We start from the raw sequence: 20,035 nt of genomic DNA on the forward strand, positions 1-20,035 counted from the left end.
TATCAGATATTCCCATCAAAAGGAAGAAGCTTGAAGGAGCTGGGTGGAAAGGATTGGGTATGGATGCCCCTGTGAAAACTCCGTGTTTCCTGCAGTTTGGGAAATATCACAAAAATAAAGCACAATTATTCCCCTAGGATAGAACTGAGAAACCTTCTCTATCTCTGGTGGGCATGGACCCACCCAGTACCTGGCCTCAACTCCTCTCATGAGCTCTCAGTCTTGCATCTTTGGCTTCAGAACCAGTACAGCCGGATGCCACTCACAGCACTGCAAAGTTCTGTTGCCTGCTCAAGATGTAGCCCGGCCCTTGAAACACTTTATAACAGGTCCTGGGAGCTAACCCTGGGGAAACACTTTCGCCATGGAGCTGCTTTTGAGGAGCAGGGAAGGAACCCCTTGGCTGAGGCTTTTTCTCATTAAACAAGATGGTGCCTCCAATGAATCAGGTTTTCCCTCGGGACGCTTTTACCATTAGGACACTTTTTCCACTCTCCCCATGCTGGAGGCTTCTCTGCGATGGTGCTGCTCTCTCTATTATAGCCCGAACACCAGCCTGCCTTGAAATTTCCCCGGCCAAACAAATGAGTCCATTATCTCTCAGTTCAACCTCACTCAGGTTCGCAGGACAAGAAGCCAAATAAAGCCAAATTCTTGGCCAAAATATCACAGGAATGGTTCTGTCCCAGTTTCTGGTAGAGTTGTTGTTCCCTCTGAAATCTCACGAGCTGGCATCTGTCATTTCTCTGCATTTTGTTGAAAGCTCTGCTTACAGCATTCAATGGCTTTTTCAGCCCAAACTTCCAATTCTTCTACATTCCTCGAAACAGTCCCAAAGGCTTAAAAGCTAGGCAGTCAGGGTCATCACGGCAATGGCTCTGCTTCTCAGACCAATTTTGTTCTGATTTTGTTTCCTGATACTGTGATAAAATACCAGAGAAAGGGCTTAAGATTAAAGTTCACCATTGGTGGGGGGGGGGGGGATCACAGCATTTAGACTGTGCTAAATTGACAAAAAAAAAAAAAAAACATCACAAACACCAAGAAAAATATCAGAATGGATCGTGCAGGTGGCTGTAAAACCATTGTAAGAGTCTGCAGGAAAAAATAGCTTGAGTATATAAAATCTACAAATTCATAATTCACCCACAGGAGCACGGCAGCAACAACTTTGCACCAACCAGGAGGGTGCTGGGCAGTTGGGCACTATTATGATCTCTTTGTGATGAGGAAGCGTTGTCCTGCCCAACGCCATGACAGACAAGGAGAACCACATGCAGGCCTGAGGAGGTCCGCTCCGGGCTTTAAGGAGAAAACACGGACCCACCTGGCACCTTGCAGCGCCAGAAAGATGGGCACTATTATGGTGAGCAACTGCATGGTGTGGTATGGAAGAGAGAGAGAGAAAGAATGGTTCATGTCCTGTGGACAGAGGCATGCCTAAAGATCAGGAGAAAGAGGTGAGGAGTGGGCTGAGGTAGGTGGCTTGATTGCCACCCAGGGCCATGGTGATGTCTGGGCCTGGGCTGCTGCTAGGGCCCATGTCTGGATTCATGGCTCTAATGCAGCCACTGTCTCTGTTGACGTCCGTGGCTCCTAATACTGTCGAAAGCCAAGAGGATAGGGCTGTATAGAGTTGGTCCCGCCCCTCACTGACTGCAGCACTTGTGAGAACTGGTCCTGCCCCTCACCAGCTGAAGCACTCAGGAGAGAGGGTTCTACACCTCACCTGGGCAGCAAAATAGAGCTCGCCCTGTTTGCAGGGACATGGGTGAGCTGGCCCTAAGGGCATGAGAATGGGAGAGTAGGTTGTGTCCCTCTCATATGCCACGTGGTACCATGGGTAAGGGGAAAATGCCCTCCTCCCCTCACTCCTGCAGCAGGTGGCAGACCTGACTGGACCCCTCACCAGCTGCAGCACTTGGGAGAGCAGGTCCTGCACCTCACACAGGCAGCCCAGTCGAGCCGATCCTGTTGGCACAGGTGTGGGTGAGCCAGCTGCAAAGTTGTGAGCATAGGAGAGATGTCCCCATGTACTCCTTGCCCTTCGCTGCCTGTGACAGATGAGGGAGCCCACCCTCCCCCTTACCAGCTGCAGCACTCTGGAAAGCAGGCCCTGCTCCTCCCCTGGGCAGCACGGTAGGGCGGACCCTGTTGACAGGGGAACGGGTGAACCTGCCCAAGAACATGAGCATGGGAGATCTGGCCCCACCCCTCATCTCCATATGGTGGTGTGGGTAGGGGAGAGATGCCCCTCTCGTGCGCCCCGCGCCACCTGTGGCAGTTGGGAGAGCTGTCCCTGCCCCTCACCAGCTGCAGCACTCAGGAGAGTGGCTCCTGCACCTCACCTGGGCAACACAGTAGAGCTGGCACTGGTGGTCCAGGTGTGAGAGAGCCAACCCTGAGGGCATGAAAGAACTGGCTCCATCCCTTCCCCATTGCTGCAAGGGGCGAACTATCCAGAGCATTGCTGGAGAGCTCCCCCTGGTGGTGGAGATAGGGGGTGGGGGTGCTGGCAGACCAACCCAGAACCAGGTCTATGAGTTGGCCCACCCCAAAAATCCACCCCATCTATGATCTGCTGGAGTATGTGAAGTGGCTGGTCCTGCAGACCCAAAGCTGCAGGATCTCCATGACACAGGGCAACAACAAGCTATCCCAGAGGAGTTCCAGTGAGAGCCCAGCATCGACACTGTAGAAGAAACCAGGGTCTCAAACCAGACCAACGACTCTTTACAATGAACACTTGCAGATAAAGATATACGGATGAAGGGGTTTATTGCATGACTCACTGTGTCACTCTACAGCTTCCATGATGATATTTTTCCTTTTTTCCCCCTTAAACTTTATTTTATTTGTGCGGGGTGGAGGCAGTTTTGCAAGGGCAGAGGATGGATGCAAAGGGATGGGGAAATGAATGGGATCAAGATGCATAATGTGAAAGACACAAAGAATAAATAAAGTTTTAAAATTCACAATAATACATAAATGATTCAAAATCAGTTGTTAATAAGCAAACAACTTTCTATGTGTAAAACAAACACAAGATATTCCTTTCCTGAAGCCCCTTCTATTATGTCCATTCTGCTCTCTCTCTGGGTTTCCTTATTCTTCTTGCTCATGAAACATCAAAATTAGAATCCACTGGCCCAGGAAACCACTTGTTTGGGGTCATTGTGATGGCGATTGATTATCCAGGACCCTAGCACCCTGAGCTAAGCTCAAGCAAGAGCCATGAAAGACTCTGCCACACTCTAAGACTCACATCAGGAGAATCAGATGGTCTAAGAAACAAAAGATGAGGATTTAGTGTTTTGTGGTGGGATCGAACCCAGGGCCTTGTGTGCTGGACAAGCACTTTATCACCATGCTCCATCTGCTGCCGCAACTTAGGGCTTTGAATAGGAAGAGGTTGCTGTATCACCATTTATTCCTGAAGTTCTTTTCCTGAGGGCAAAAGGGTTCATTTTAATTATATACTTGATTTTTTTCAAACATAAGCAACTTAATGTTTATTTATTAATGTTGAATTAACAAATTTTGCAGAATCAAAATGTATTAAATAATATAGATAAGTACAAACAATATAGGGAGTTCTATTTCTATTCTATTACAAAATATCTTATATACTAAAAAGGTACAAACAGGTTATATTTAGTAAGTATAGATTCGGTGTGTTTCTAATACTTAGCACAAGCGTTACTATGGCCACGCCACCCTGAACGTGCCCGATCCCATCTAACACTTAGCACAATTGTATTGAATACGATTTTTGTTAAAGTGACTAGTAAGATGGCTTCCATCAGGCAGCTCACTCAGTAACTGCATATGGTTCCTGGGATTGCTAATAAAAGGTTGACCCTCACTCCAGATCAGAATCTTATAAAAAAAAAAATAGCCCAGTGACTATACTGTTTTTATACTGTATCCTTTTTGATGCGGATTTTGAATATGGAGCTAAATTTCCTGGTGGCTCTTCAGTGAGGACTTTTTTTTTTTAAGATTTATCTATTTATTATGTATACAGTGTTCTGTCTGCATGTTTGCCTGCACACCAGAAGAGGGCATCAGATCTCATTATAGATGGTTGTGAGCCACCATGTGGTTGTTCGGAATTGAACTCAGGACCTCTGGAAGAACAGTCCATGCTCTTAACCTCTGAGCCATCTCTCCAGCACCCCCTAGTGAGGACCTTTTATGAAAACCCACATATCACACAAAGATAAAGACATTGAATCAGTAATGCTGGCTCAAGCCCCTTGAGCAGGAAAGATGGAGATCAGGATCTTTTGTCAATCCAGGACACAGAGCCATGACACCCATATCCTGAAGGTTGGGTGATACTCTTAGCTCAGGAAATAGATCCTCCTGCCGTATTTCTTGTTGAAGCCTGGGTGCCTAGTTCACCTGGGCATGCATTTGTAGCATCAACTTCATTATTCAGATATCTGATATGTTTGAGCCCTAGTTTTCCCCCAAACTGGCTCATAATCTGAATTCCTAAAGGACAGTTTTAAAAGGCAGATTTTGTTGCAAATGTTATTTTCATTATCTGTGGGATTGTAATCTTAGTTCCTGGAAACTATGAGCTATCTTAAATTCTAACCAAGAAAAAAGAAACAATGAAATACAGTGTTGAACCAAGTTATCCTATACTCGGAGTTACAGCCTGATTGGGCATTCACTCTAGGATTGGAAACCACCATTCCCCACTCCAGTGATTTAACTGGCTTCTCTGAATTCCACAGATATTGATTACATGGCTTCATTTATTGCAGTTCTATTATCAGCCATTTGTAAAGTTGGTGCTTGAAGAAAGGAGAATTCTGGCCATGCTGGCATTGACAGGCTGGGAAAGATGGTAGGCTTCGTGGTGGGATGGGCAGAAGATGTGCAAGAAGTTCAAGTTACCTGGGGAATGTGTGTGCCCAGGAGCAGTGAAGGACAGCCCTAGACACTTATAAAAGGGGAGAGCTTGATCTACAACACCCAGTGCTTTTCCTTCAGTCAGATCTTTCCATGACAGTATAAAGTGTTTATGTTGTTGCTGGTTAATATTTTAGTTGCTGCAACATGTCTGTCACCAAAATGCTTGACTCTGGAGATGAAGTTTTAGAGGATGGACTCTATCAGCATGGGCATGGCAGACAGGACAGTTCATGCCAATGCAGACATCTACCTAGACTGAGATGCAGAGAACACATTAAATCACTCATATAGTTTCAGAAAAAAAAAATGGACTCATGGGCTAAAATGTCAGATTCTTTCTCTGCAGAGGTTCTAGAGCTGGTAGTAAAATGTTTTTAGTATATTGCTATAACATTATATTTGGAAGAGAAACTAAATAAAGTGAAAATAAAATGACTTCAGGTAGAAATCAGACTGTAAAAGCCCCTTTCAAACCCCCTTTGTTATGAACAACCTGCGTGTCTTAAAACCTACTGCACCCTAGGACAAATGTTTTTGTTTCTATCTTTAAAAACTATAAATTACCAATATTCCTTAATTTACAATGGGGCTGTATTGGGATGAACACATCATAAGCTGGAAGCTTTTAAAAATATTTTTTTATTTATGTGTACAAGTGTGGCTCACAATCCCTTTTGATTTTCAAACTTGAGCTGCAGACATTTTCTCTCAAGAGCCTTCTCTGACTGCCTATCTGCTCATCTGTCCGTCTATCTATCTATCTATCTATCTGTCTGTCCGTCCATCTATCTATCCATCTATCCTCTATAGTTTTATATATGAGTGCTTGTTCATGGAAAAGGGGCAAGGAAAGAATAAAGAAAACAGGATCCACTGCCCTCTTCTGGCCTCTGCAGGCACCTACACAGAGGTGGCGTGCACACACACACTCACGCAGACACACACTTGTGCACATAAAGTTAAAAAAAATTAAAGTTTCCAACTTATGCCATGTTCATCTCAATACAGCCTTATTGTAAACTGAATAACATGGGTAATTTATAATTTTTAAAGATAGAAACAAAAATGCCTGTCCTTGAATGCAAAAGGTTTTAAGACACACAAGTTGTTTGCTCATAACAATGTTTGAAAGAGACTTTCACAATTTGATTTCTATCTGAAGTAATTTCATTTTCCCTTCTATTTAGTTTCTCTTTTAAATGTAACTTGTTTATTTGTTTTGTTTTGTTTTTTCGAGACAGGGTTTCTTTGTGTGATTTTAGTGCCTATCCTGGATCTTGCTCTGCAAACCAGGTTGGCCTCAAACTCTCAGAGATCTGCCTGGCTCTGCCTCCCAAGTGCTGGAATTTAAGGCGTGCACCACCACTGCCTGGCTTAAATGTAATTTTTTACAGCAACATACTAAAATTTTTTTTTTAATTTAAGCTCTAGGACTTCTACAGAGAAAGAATCTGACATCTAAACCCCTAAGTCCATTTTTCTGAAAATCCAGGAGTGGTTTAGTGTGTTCTCTGAGTCTTAGTCTTGGTAGACACGCTGCTGGAATAGGAAAGGTGTTGGGAGCCAGGCTGGATGGTTAGAATCCCTCAGTACAGGGAGCAAGGAAAGGCACAGTCTGTCTTCCGGCCTGTGGTCCCTGGTCTTCCGGAACCCAATGTAGCATCATCACCTTTGACTCAACTCCAATGTCGAGTGGTTGTTGCATGCAGTTGATGTAGGGTCTTTGAGGGTCTTATATATATCATACATATATACTGGCAGTCTCCTCTGAAATGGACAATATTTAAAAAAGAAAGAAGGAAGGAAGGGAGGAAGGAAGGAAGGAAGGAAGGAAGGGAAGGAGGGAGGAAGAGAAAGAGAGAGAGAGAGAGAGAGAAAGAGAGAGAGAAAGAAAGAAAGAAAGAAAGAAAGAAAGAAAGAAAGAAAGAAAGAAAGAAAGAAAGAAAGAAAGAAAAGAACAAAAGAAAGAAAAAAACAAAAGAAAGAAGGAAGGGAGGAAGGAAGGGAGGGAGAAAGAAAGAAAGAAAGAAAGAAAGAAAGAAAGAAAGAAAGAAAGAAGAAAGAAAGAGAAAAAGAAAAAAGAAAGGAAGGAAAGAAGGAAGAAAGAAAGAAAGAAAGAAAGAAAGAAAGAAAGAAAGAAAGAAAGAAAGAAAGAAAGAAAGAAAGAAAGAGAAAGAGAGGGAAGGAATGAAGGAAAGAGAAAGAAAGAAAGGAAAAGATAGAAGGAAAGAAAGAGAGAAACAAAGAAAGAAGAAGGAAAGAAAGAAGAAAGAGAAAGAGAAAGGAGAAAGAAAGAAAGAAAGAAAGAAAGAAAGAAAGAAAGAAAGAAAGAAAGAAAGAAAGAAAGAAAGAAAGAAAGAAAAGGAGAAACTCTTCATTTCTTGCTCTGCATCTGGTAAGATGCTCCCAGATCTGCAATGCTTCATACCCCAACTACATTCAGAATGATGCTGTTTTTGTGTGACCATATCATACACATTCACACTTAAAATCCCCCCAATGCTGTCCAGCTTTGCAGCTGAAGGTGAAACCCTTTCCATGCTTGCAGAGTTGTATTGGGCCAAGCTTGGCTGACCCTCAGCCTCTCTTCTGCCTTGGCTTGTGTCCTCTAGCCCTCCCAGACTGCTAGCTGTGTCTTTTATCAAATTGTCCCTGTGTCTGGTGTTCTTGAGTCCTTTGGATGTCTTACATTTTGCTTCTTTTATTTGTCATATTATGTGTGCACAACATGTATGTGTGGAATCAGTTCTCTCCTTCCACATTTATGTGAGATCTGTGGATCAAAATTAGGCCATCAGGTTTGTAGAGCAGGTGATTTAGTCTGTGGAGCCATCTTGCTGGTCTCTTTCAGCATCGTATACCAACCATGTATATGATGATAGTATAAGCAGAACATGTACTGTCTCTTTCATGTTGGATTGTGATATTAGTCTGAATCTTCCAGAGTATTGCCATTGTCTCCTAATATTTTTTGTGACCTTATTTGGGATCCAAACATCTGATAATTCACTAATCAACCTTTCTTCACACACTTCCTGACCTCTCCATCTATGTTCTGGGAGCTAATGAGTCCACTCTGAACTTTCAGAGTCCACTTAGTAATAAGAAAAATTTGGCAGTTTCTCCATGAAGTTCTTCATCATGTGCTGTCTAATTCCTGTCCACTGGACCTGGTGTCCTGTGACTCAGCATCACACCAGACAACTCTTTTGGTTCTAGTGTCCTCCAGACCCTTGATGTGTGTATTTCCATCCAGAAATTCCCCACAAATGCTGAAACTTAGAACCAACTCCCCTCCTGTCTTCCTCTTTGTGTGGAGAAGCTAAATCTGTGTGTTTCCCCCACACTGTGTGGCACTGTGTGAGGTGGGCACTGTGACAGTGTGTTTTTGTGAGGTTTCCATGGGACTTGATATGGCAGCCTCTGTTTTCTGGAACCATACAGAAGGCCTGAGTCTGAGAACTGGTGAATGGAGCATTTTGTGGGATCTAGGATCATCTGGGGCTTCCTATTCTGCTATGATACCAAATTCCCATCCTTTGCCTCTTCTCAAATTGCAATGCTTTTATTTTGGTGTTGAGAGATACCTTTATATATCCAGACTCCAGAGCATTGTCAGATTATGTTCTGTGAATATTTTCCCCAGCTACTTGGGTGGCTTTATAAATCATTTAATCTCGAGACCACCCTTCTTGATATGCTTTGTCAACGTCATAGACTGCAACCCGCCTTTTTTATGTCTTGCAGCTCAACGTGTTCTGTGTCATATTTAGGAATCCATTAGAAAACCCAAAGTCAGGAGTATTCACAACAGTTTTCTCTAAGAAATTTTTATTTGTCACAGTTAATATTTGATAACTTTTTGTAGAAGATACAATATGTTAGTTTCACCGTTTTGTTGGCCACACTAGGTGACTCAGAATTATCCAGAACCCACTTAAGCAAGACAAACCAAACACAAGACAAATGCCACACATTCTCACATACTTAAAGAATGAGACAATCTTACAGAAATACATAATGGAGCACTGATTGCTAGAAGGGGAAGTGTGGAGTAGAAGAGAACGGAAATAAACGCAAAGGGTCTTCTATGGTCTAGGAAGAATGCTGAGAGGGAGAGGGAGAGGCATCAAGGGTAGTAGAGCGGTGTATAGACTTGACCAATTCATGACAGAGACATGTGTGAAAATATCAGTAAATCCCATTCATTTGTTCGATGCTATAATAAAGGTTAATTCAAAAAAATGTATTACATGGGGCTTCTTCCCCATGTAGACAAACTCAGTTCAAAACAATTGAAAACCATTCTGAGAACAACTGAAAAAATAACTCAGATCATCTGAACCTAAATAGCTTCCCTAGAATGAGCAGGTTTACAGGGAGGGACTAGCTCTTGTGAACTCATAAGTGGACAAAGCTGGTCAAAGACAAACATTTTAAAAGTCTTATGATGAACAAAACACAGTAGGAGTCCTTAGGATCGTCCAGAAATATGTTCACCAAGGACCATTGACAACTCGCTGCTCAGAGGTCCTGTTTTCATCCAAACACAAGCTTCCTGAAAGATGTAATAAGTAGACACACCAAAACAACACCTGAGAAAACCAAAGCTTATCTCTTGATTTTAGTATAATTCCTGGTATCCTCTCTGGTTTTTTGTTTTGTTTTTCAATCTTAAAATATTTTTACCTCTTCCTTAAATGTTTAACTCTCTTCCCTTCTATATAAACCATTTAAGTCCTTTTGCATCTTCAGGCTCTTGCAAGCTTGTGTCTTACCTTCTAATTTATTTCCAAGTACCTTAGTTTTTATTTTTTCACTCTTTATTATATCAATAGACATGCTTGTCACAAAAGCCTTAAAACACAAGTGAGGCTTATTTATTTTACTTCCTGGGGTTTCTTTTTTTTTGTGGTAGGTAGACCGGAAATTATGTTTTTGAGATCTGATTTGTAAATAATTGTTGAAGTTAAATGTATAATGAAGGTTTCCTGCCCACCCCCCCCCTGCCCACTTTCAGCACAGAACAGTCATGGTAGCCAATTAAGGATGAGGGCAGAGCACGTACTGAACAGAGGTTTGAGAAAACAAGGTTAGACCCCCAGAAGTACATGATTAATGACCAATGTCAACAACAAAGACTATCCAGAGGAAAAATTCAGAGGAAATATTCCCTGTTTGGATCTTTTAAAGGAGATATTTTCCAATCAAATTCATTCTTCTAAAGCTAAACTCCTTGTCTTTTACTCCCATGTTATGTGACGAAGCTGACTGGCAGCAAGACCCGCAGAGTCACCTAGCTGAGGTAGCAAAGTCATCTAGCTGAGGTAGCAGAGTCACAGCTAGCTGAGGTAGCAGAGTTCTGCCCACTTATTCTAGCTCTAGCCTTCCAAGGACAACAGGCCCACTGGGGCCGCTTCTTTCTTGGTGCATTCCTCCCAGAGAAGCTCTGGGACACTGATTTTTTTTTTTTTCAGCCCCAGGGTGACACTCACTCTTTAGTCCCTTAATTTCCCCAAAGATCCCAACTTTCATCAGAAGTGTGGCTGCAGTGTAAGTCCCAAGACTCACCAAGGAACTCTGAAAAACAGTCCCAGGAGACTGCCATCTTGTTAGCTTAATGGGTCCCATGACTATTGTCCGAATACTTCATTTACAAAAAGTTTTCCTACATTCCAAAACCACACCTCATTATTTCAGCCATTAATGCCTCCGTGTTTCCCCTCATTGCATCACTTTTGCATGTGGTGCTTTGGCTTTGCATGGAGCATGGGGCATGCATCCTGATGTCTATAGGAAAGCCATCTCCATGATCCCAGTGCTGGGGTAGCACAATAAAGTCAAAATATTCTTAAATCTTCCTAAAGAGAGTGCAGACATCAGTTAGTGACTTGGTTGAGTTTATTTAGAATTTTCACATTGACTTGTGCCTGCTCAAAATCAGTGTCCATTAAAACACAGGAAGAAGTATGGCTATAATGAAGTCAATTCAAAAGTTGAAATTCTTCATGTACTGGCTGATGATATCAGCCACCTTCAGGCACATCCAGTGCAGAGGTCACATCCAGACAAGCAATTCAGACAAATAATTTACTCTGTAGTAGTAAATTCACCACCACAGAGATACAAGGCAGCACTAAGAAAAAGGATTAAAAATGGAAATCTCAGCTGTTAAGTTTGTGTAGTCAAATTCATTTATGAAATCATGTTCATGAACCTTGCTCTCAGGTTTTCAGGCCCAAATGTTAAAAAAAAAAAAATCTTACACTAAATTCATACATCAAATCCCCATAATTTTATTACAGCTCTTAAAAATCATTTTGTATGTCTTTTGAAGAAAAGAGGGCATAAACATTAGATTCTGATTATTCCATAGCGTTCAGTGGTACACATCTTTAATCCCAGAATTAGAGAGGCAGAGGCAGTTATATCTTCTGAAGCCAGCCTGGACTACATAGAGAGTTCCAGGCTTGCCAGGGCTACATACACATAGATAGATAGATAGATAGATAGATAGATAGATAGATAGATAGATAGATAGATAGATAGATAGATAGATAGATAGATAGATAGATAGATAGATAGATATAGGTGATAGATAGATAGATAGATAGATAGATAGATAGATAGATAGATAGATAGATAGATAGATAGATAGATAGATAGATAGATAGATAGATAGATAGATAAGGTGTTCTCATGACACTTCCTTGCACATACAGGACATGCTCTGAGCACAATCACTCATTAACCCATCCTGTACCCCCTTCCTCCCTCCAGTCTCCTGTCATCCCCAAGTCGTCTCCCTTCTTCTCTTGCTGGTTTTCAAACTTAGATTACACATACGACAGCAAGTGTGTGGTGTTTGTCTTTCTGGGTTTGATTTCTCCCACTTAACACAATGATCCCCAGTTCCATCCATTTTTCCTGCCAATGACATGATTTTTTTTCCCCTTTAAGGATGGACAAACTTTATTTTTAAATCTACGTGTCTGTTGATGAGTACCTGGGCTGGTTCTCTTCCATGCCACAGTAAGTGTGGCTGAGCATACATCTCTGTAGCACACTGACTTCGGGCCCTTCAGTCACACACCGTGGAGGGCTCCAGGTGGATTACACAGAGGTTCTGATGTTCATCTTTTTTCAACCGTGGCACTGATTTCTGCAGGGGCTGCATCAATGTGTGCCCCCAGTATTGATGTGCACAGGTTCCTTTTCCATTCTCCTCACCAGCACGTGTTCACTGCCTCCTGGATGACAGCTACTCTGACTGGTAGGAGAGGGAATCTGAATTCCGCTTTGATTTGCATCTGCCTGATTACTAAGATGGCCAATGTTTTTACCGTGTACCTATTGGCCATTAATACTGCGTTGTCTATTCTATTTAGTTGCCTACTTCTAAACAATTGATTCTTTTTGCAGTTTAACTTTTATAATATATTTACTATATATTATATTGTATATATTGTACTATATCATATTATATATCTATATTAACCCCAGAACTTGGGAGGCAGAGGCAGTTATATCTCTGTGAGTTCGAGGCCAGCCTGGACTACAGAAAGAGTGCTAGGCTGGCCAGGGCTACATAGTGATTTATGTATGTATGTATGTATGTATGTACATATGTATGACATACATATGTACATACATACATACATACATACATACATACATACATACACACACATACATACATACATGCATACATACATAAATGGTTTTATCATAATACTTTCATATATATATAATTTGTCAGATGAATAGCTGGCAAATGTTTTTCTCCTGTTCTGTAGGCAGGCTCTAATGTTCTCTAAAATGTCAGTTAGAGGTATTGTTTTATTCTATCCCTTGAGTCTTTGATTTTTTTTTATTGGTAAAAATATGATATGGGGCTGAAGAGACGGCTCAGGGGTTAAGAGCACTTGCTGCCCTCATCTCCCCAGGGTGGCTCACAACTTCTGTTAACTCCAGAGCCAGAGGATCTGACACCCTCTTCTGGCCTCTTAGGGTACTACATGCATATGGTGCTCAGGCATACATGGCAGGCAAAACACCAATATACACAAAATTAAAATAAATCCAGCTTTTGAAAAATTATATATTACAGGTGCGTGTGTGTGTGTGTGTGTGTGTGTGTGTGTGTGTGTGTGTGTGTGTGTTATAACTTGCGGCTTAAAAACATATGCAATGTAGGATGACAGGACCAACCTTTGGGCATGTATCACTTCATACAGTTTTCATTTCTCTGAGAAAAAAAGCTTTGCAACACAGACTATTGTAGCTAGAGTTTTCCTGCCTGGCCCACAGTCAGGACAAATCTTTGTCACCCACCAGTCCCACAGCTGCTCAGACCCAACCAAGTAAACACAGAGACTTATGTTGCTTACAAACTGTATGGCCATGGCAGGCTTCTTGCTAACTGTTCTTATAGCTTAAATTAATCCATTTCCATAAATCTTTACCTTGCCACGTGGCTCGTGACTTACTGGCATCTTTACATGCTGCTTGTCCTGGCAGTGGCTGGCAGTGACTCCTTCTGCCTTCCTGCTCTTTCTTTTCTCCTCTCTGTTAGTCCCGCCTATACTTCCTGCCTAGCCACTGGCCAATCAGTATTTTATTTATTGACCAATCAGAGCAACACATTTGCCATACAAAACATCCCACAGCAGACTATATTATAGCTGTAGCCACTATGTTGTATGTGTAGGGGGTGGTATGTGCACATGAGTACAGTGCCCTCAGAGGCCAGAAGAAGGTTTCTGATCCCCTGAAATTGGAGTTACAGGCAATTGTGAGTCCCTACATCAATGCTGAGACCCAAACTCTGGTCTCCTATGACAGCAGTACACCCTCTTAACCACTGAGCCATCTCTCCAGCCCCCAACTAAAAGTTTCTACTTTGAGCAACATTTCTCGGGCCCCTTTCTCCTGTAGCCTACAGTAAACATTGTATTCTATGCACTCAAACTTTTTTAAAAAAAAAAAATATGCCTAATAAGTAAGAAAATGTGGCTTAGTTTTTCTGTGCCTGACTATTTTACTTAATAATAATGTTCTTTAGTTTCATTTATGCTATTCCAAATGATAATTCGTGCTATTCTAAATGGTTAGGATTTCTTTTCCTTTTTGAGGATGTAAAGCATCCCTGTAGAAAATATTATTTAGTATACTCTTTACCCATTCATGTATTAGTGGAACTCAGGTTAGGTACCTGTAGGAAATGAAATAAGTATGTCTTGGCTATTGTGAATACATTTGCAATGAATACAAGGTGCAGGTACTTCTCGTTGGCACACTGGTTTCGTTTCGTGCAGGTAGCTAACCTGTGAGGGTTTTCAGCCCGGTGGGCTAACAGACCTCATGCAAGCTTTACTTCTAGCCTTGCAAGCAGCTCTCATGCTGCTTTCCATAAGGTCTGTTCTCATTTGCACTCTCGGCAATTACTATGTATTCTTTCTCTCCTGATTCCAGTATTCTTTTTTCTCAGATGTTAACGAGTATGAGCATCTAAGGAATATTGTCACTGAGGAAATAATATCCTCATGCCAAATAATAATAAAAATGCATCAGGTCATTCAGTGAAAGACAAAGCCCATTTAAGGTGTATGAGAGGTGGTAGAGTACCTCTGTGATCCAGCAATTGTGGAGGCAGGGGAATCAAGGTCATCCTCAGCTACATAGTTTGAGGCTAGCCTGAGCTACATGAGACTCTATGTCTAAAAAAAGAAAAGAAGAGAAATTTAGTTAGTATACAACTCAGTTTTGAAAACCATCAATATTAATTTGCAGGTGAAAAGGTTTTGGCTGTTGCAGCTATGGGTAGCATTGAAAAATCTTTTTACCATAATAATTAGCCCAAATAAAATATAAATTATGTATTAATACAAGATATCATATAAAAAAGATGTCCTTGTAAATTTTTATTCAAAAATGTTTTATTTTTAAATATAGGTTATTAAGTTGAAATGTTAGAATTTTTATTAACTGTACTTTTTTTCACTTAAGTTCTTTCAATTTTTTTTTTTTAGAATTTCCTAAGTGCATACTGTATTTCCATCATTTCCACCTGTCCCTGTTCTCTGTCCAATTCTCTTATTTAGGCAACCATATTACTGGGATTTCTTGAGACAGCTTCCTGATCTTGTCCAGAAGGCATGCTCTCTCAGCAGGTGTCCTGGTTCGCCATCTCTTAAAATCTTTCTGCTCCTCTTCCATGCGTTCCCTTGACTCCAAGGTGTAGGGTTATGCTGTAGATGTATCAGTTAGGGCTGCACCCCATGGTCAGTTGTCAGCATTTTAGCCAAGTGTGGATTTCTGTAGTGATCTCCGTCTGCTGCAGAAAGACGTTTCTTTGCTGAGGGTGAGAGCTACACAGCCCTATGGGTGTGAGTATTTTGAAGACAGTTAGAAATTATATTTGTTTAGAAAAGTGGCAGGGCTAGGTTCTCCTCCAGAGTCTAGGACCTCCCTGGTCATGGGTACTTAGCTAGGTGTGCAGTACCATCCATGAATTCACTCCTATTGAACAGGCTTACAGTCCAACTAGACAGCTCTTGGTTATTAATTTGAAATGTAATTTTAGATGTCTATACCTTTTAAAAAATGATCTTGCAACTGGGTGGTGGTGATACACTCCTTTAATCCCAGCACTCGGGAGGTAGGTGAATCTCTGAGTTTGAGGCGAGCCTGGTCTACAGAGTGAGTTCCAGGACCGCCAGAGCTGTTACACAGAGAAACCCCGTCTCGAAAAACCCAAAGTAAAATAAAATAAAAATGATGTTGTTGTGTCTTGAAGCGTTCCTCAAATCCCCCACACATCTCCTTCAATTACCAACTACCAAATATTTGCTCATTGTTCAGCGTAATCTAGATCCAAATAATGAACTCAGTGCAATAGTGTTAAGTCTGGTAGTTTCCATAATTGTATTGAATTAAATGTTTTCACGTGTGTTAAGAAAAATAAAATGATATTTATTTACATAGTATTGTATTCTGGGATTCCTTTTCTCTCTTTGGCTAGGGAGTAAGCTAATGTGTTTTAAGTTTTTGTGACTAATGCTGGAACAATGCAAACTAAAAGTTCAATATAAAAAAAAAAAAGAAGCACCAACTCAGTACTCATTTTAGCAATGAAATAGCTTGATTAAAGTATGAATATTTTTATGTTGCATATGATGGCTTTTAAGTACTTTTGTATGAACTGGGAAGGCAGAGAATATTGCGGCTTGCCATGCTGTACTCTGTACTTTGCTGAAGGGGTCTAGGGCTCAACTTAGACTCTTTGAAGGATATGTATACGTCCTTGTAACTCATAGGCCTGTTTTATCAGTATGGCCCAGAATTCTTTCTCAGTCTTAAAATGTCACCAACCTCCATTTCTTTCCTGTCCATTATCAGAGCTTTCTGGGTTTTGTGTTTCATTTTGGGGTCTTGTTCTATCATGTTACATTTTTTGAGGTGCCACAGTCCTTTGGGTCTTCATATCCCTTAGTGTTTTCTGTGAGTTTGAAGATATGCAAACACTTTGGCTTTTATCGGTACTCTTTGAGGGTAGACGCTTAAGGACCAAGTGAAGATGATGTGGGACAGCCCAAGTGTGCATGGTGTCTCTAACTGGTTAAGGTGCTGCCTTTGCTCTGCTGTTGGGTGAGGGGACCTGCTGGACTCCATTATCCAGTGAGACCGAAGGCAGAACTATGTGTGCATCGGGTAGAACTGCTGGCTGGGACTGAGGTCCACTGGACAGGTGTCCACAGACGCTCACTCTGGGCGGGCAGTTCTGCTACTGGGTTACAACCCGGGCACAGATGTTAGGTGTAGAGTCTCCCTAAGGGGAGTCTTACAAAATCCAGTTGAAACTTGCTTTGTATCCAGCAAGCCCAGGCCCTGTCCTCTCCGTGTGGAGGTGGCACCTCTGCCTAGGTGTGGCTGTTGGACACTGCATTAAGCAGAGCCACTGCTCAAGTTCTAGGTCAAAGTCTGGCCACTGTGCTTCTCCAAAGTGTTCCGACAGGAGTCTCCCCGTGAGCATGTGGTCACTTCGTGCATCTTTGTTGTGAATAGGGAGGCTGCTCTCCCCATGAGCCAGACCTGTTTACTTACTATCCTTCTCTGAAATGTGTAGAGTGAGAAGTCTCTCCCCTAAGACATGAGAGACAGATAGGATTTGCTTTGGTTTTAATGGCATGTGCCAAGCTCTGGGTACCGTTCTCATTCCTAGCATTCCTGTTCTTGGCATTGTGTTGGAAAGCTATTGGCTGTAAATGCCTACACTCATTCCTAGGCTCTTTCTTTACAGCACAATATGGTTTTAGTTACAAGTAAAAATGAAATTTAATTTTATATCATACTGTCTTATGATATAAAACTGCTATAACTAAAACCATTTGCTGAGGTAGGAATAACCTCTTTAAATATGAAGTTGTGGGGGAAAAAAGAGTGTCCACCTGGAAAAAAATGAAATTAGACACTTACCTCTCCCCCACATCCAAAAATTAGCCTAAATGAATTGCAGGGTTAAATATATGACCAATGTAAACATATTGGTGTTGCTGGAGAGCTTCTCTCCAGGTTCCCCAAGCCCCACAGTCCCACAATCCACTTATAAAATAATCACTCAGACGCTTATATCACTTATAAACTGTATGGCCATGGCAGGCTTCTTGTTAACTGTTCTTATATCTTAAATTAACCCATTTTTATATATCTATATCTTGCCACGTGGCTGGTGGCTTACCGTCTTCTTTACATGCTCTTCTCCTGGCGGTGGCTGCAGTGTCTCCTCTCCCCTCTTCCTGTTTCCCCAATTCTCCTCTCTCTTTGTCCTGCCTATACTTCCTGCCTGGTCACTGGCCATCAGTGTTTTATTTACATAGAGTAATATCCACAGCACTTCCCCTTTTCTTCTTTTTTTTTAAAAAGGAAGGTTTTAACTTTAACATAGTAAAATTACATATAATAAAACAATTATTGAGCAAGAATTCCTATCTATCTTATATTTGTGAGTTTAAGGTTTTATATCTAACTTATCTTTTATCATAACTGAGGAAATTATAACTATCTAGTTTTCAACCACATCAAAGACCTGAGAAGGAAGATAATGGTACCTGAGAAATGGTAGATGGATGCAAGCAACTTTCGGGAATCTTGCAAGATTAGACCAAGACAGCTGGCAGCCTGGACAGTCACCTAATGTTTCTCAGCATTATTGGTGCATTCAAATTGGCTACAGGCCTAGAGTATCTGACAGACCATTTTCAGAAGCAGGAATTCTGAAAGACCATCTTACCCTGTCTTGGCAGAGTACAGTGGTCGCTTTCCTTGTGTCCCGCTTGTCCAGGAAGGACAGCATTGCATTCGTACTGTCAGCCGTCAAGACAAGGGCAGTTCTTTGCCCAGTAGGCCATTTTGTGCCAAAAAGACAAACTTCCAAATGGAAATGTCTTAGAAGCCCAACATTTTCTCGGGATCAATTGGTGCAGCCAGGAGCAATTGTGTCTCATGTCAACAGAATTTTAAGTTATTTAAATGCCATATTCTCTAGGTCTATGAAGTGTTTGAAGATTACCTATCTATCTGAAATATATCTATGTATACCTAGAAGACTTAACTAACATGGCTACAAATATGATTATCATAAATGACTAATTATTAATCTATTTTAATTATCCATTACAATTTTAAATGAGTTACATAAACATAATACCTCAAACAAGAATAGAAATATATATATACAATATAACAAAATTAACTTAAAGTTTGTATCAATAAACTAAAATTTATACCAATGTAAAACATTTTAAACATAAACTAAAATCTATACCAATGTAAAACATTTTAAACAAGTTGTTCTTTAAAAGTAGGTTCATTAATCTACCCTTTTATCTTATCATCTCCATATCCTCCTATATATCTAATCATATCCCCTTTTTCTTTTTTAGAAAGAGATCACATTTATAATCAACCTGTTTTAAATAAAAATATTGGTTTTTCTCTGTCCCACACCAGAGGGCTCTTCTGATTTGGGACACAAGAATCTCTTAACCATTTTTTTTAAGCAATATGTCTGGGTTTAGAGGGGGAGTGAGCCAATTCCACCTCTAAAGCCAGCTTGGTATATTTGGGAATTTGGGCGTAGCATCTCTTACTACTTCCTGCTGGAGGTGGGCGCTGTGTCTTATGGGGACGCAAAGAAAATTTTAGGCCTATGGGGTAGTCCTTGAGGCTGTATTGTGGGAGCCAGTTGCCTTGAAACCGTTGTGGATGTTGGATCATCTGGGCCATGGTGTCATCGGATATCTTTCAGGGGGTCTTGGCTGGTGAAACCTGATGTATCTTAATCTGGAACAAATCCACAGCCTCTGGCTTTTTGTGGAAACAAAAGCAGAACCTCTTTTCCAAAGCAACATATCCTTAAATCCAAATTTTGAAGTCAAGGTACCTTTAAAATATACATTTTGGCATAACTGAACAGCTTTTGTAATCAAATGTTTTTCTTCAGTTACGAATATCAAAGAGAACATAATCCAGATTCTCTGTGTGGTAGCCATCTTTATGTGGCTTATATTTTTATATTACCTTAGCCTATTGCTTTAAACTGTACCATTCTAAGACTGAAACGGCTCTGACTGCTGGCTCCGCCCACTTCAGCTTCCCAACATGGCGGTGGTACGTTTTCCGCCAGCTCTGGGAATCATTAAGTCTCAGAAATAGTAGGTCTACGCTTTTATCAAAGCAGCGTGTAGCCCAGAAACCTTTTTTTTTTTTTTAAATACTAGTAAAGACTAAATCTACCACACAGCGTAATGTGCCGCTGGCAGACGCCTCATTCCCGCCATACTGCCGGTCAAACACACACGCCAGGAACCCGCCGGTGTTCAAACCTGTGTTTTGCAGCATCTAGCTGCCCGTATGAGACAAGAAGCAGGAACCTGTTTTTGGCTCTGTTTAGAATTGGTTATTAAATATTCTCAGGTTTAAGGTGGAAACTCGAGCCGTTGGGCGCCATTTGTTGCTGGAGAGCTTCTCTCCAGGTTCCCCAAGGCCCGCAGTCCCACAATCCATTTATAAAATAATCACTCAGACGCTTATATCACTTATAAAC

General features: G+C 41.3%; 1 protein-coding gene across 1 annotated transcript in view; it reads left to right on the forward strand.

Annotated features, from left to right (window-relative positions):
* Nucleotides 1–20,035, forward strand: part of LOC107399333 (zinc finger protein 39-like) — a 66,168-nt gene that overhangs the window by 7,056 nt on the left and 39,077 nt on the right. The window contains exon 2 of the mRNA XM_076542425.1: nt 1,153–1,366. Within this exon, the coding sequence (XP_076398540.1) occupies nt 1,226–1,366 (141 nt within the window). The 5' untranslated portion in view covers nt 1,153–1,225. The remainder of the gene's footprint in view (nt 1–1,152; nt 1,367–20,035) is intronic.

The sequence above is a fragment of the Peromyscus maniculatus genome, chromosome 8, assembly GCF_049852395.1.
Source record: "Peromyscus maniculatus bairdii isolate BWxNUB_F1_BW_parent chromosome 8, HU_Pman_BW_mat_3.1, whole genome shotgun sequence".
Lineage (NCBI taxonomy): Eukaryota > Metazoa > Chordata > Mammalia > Rodentia > Cricetidae > Peromyscus > Peromyscus maniculatus.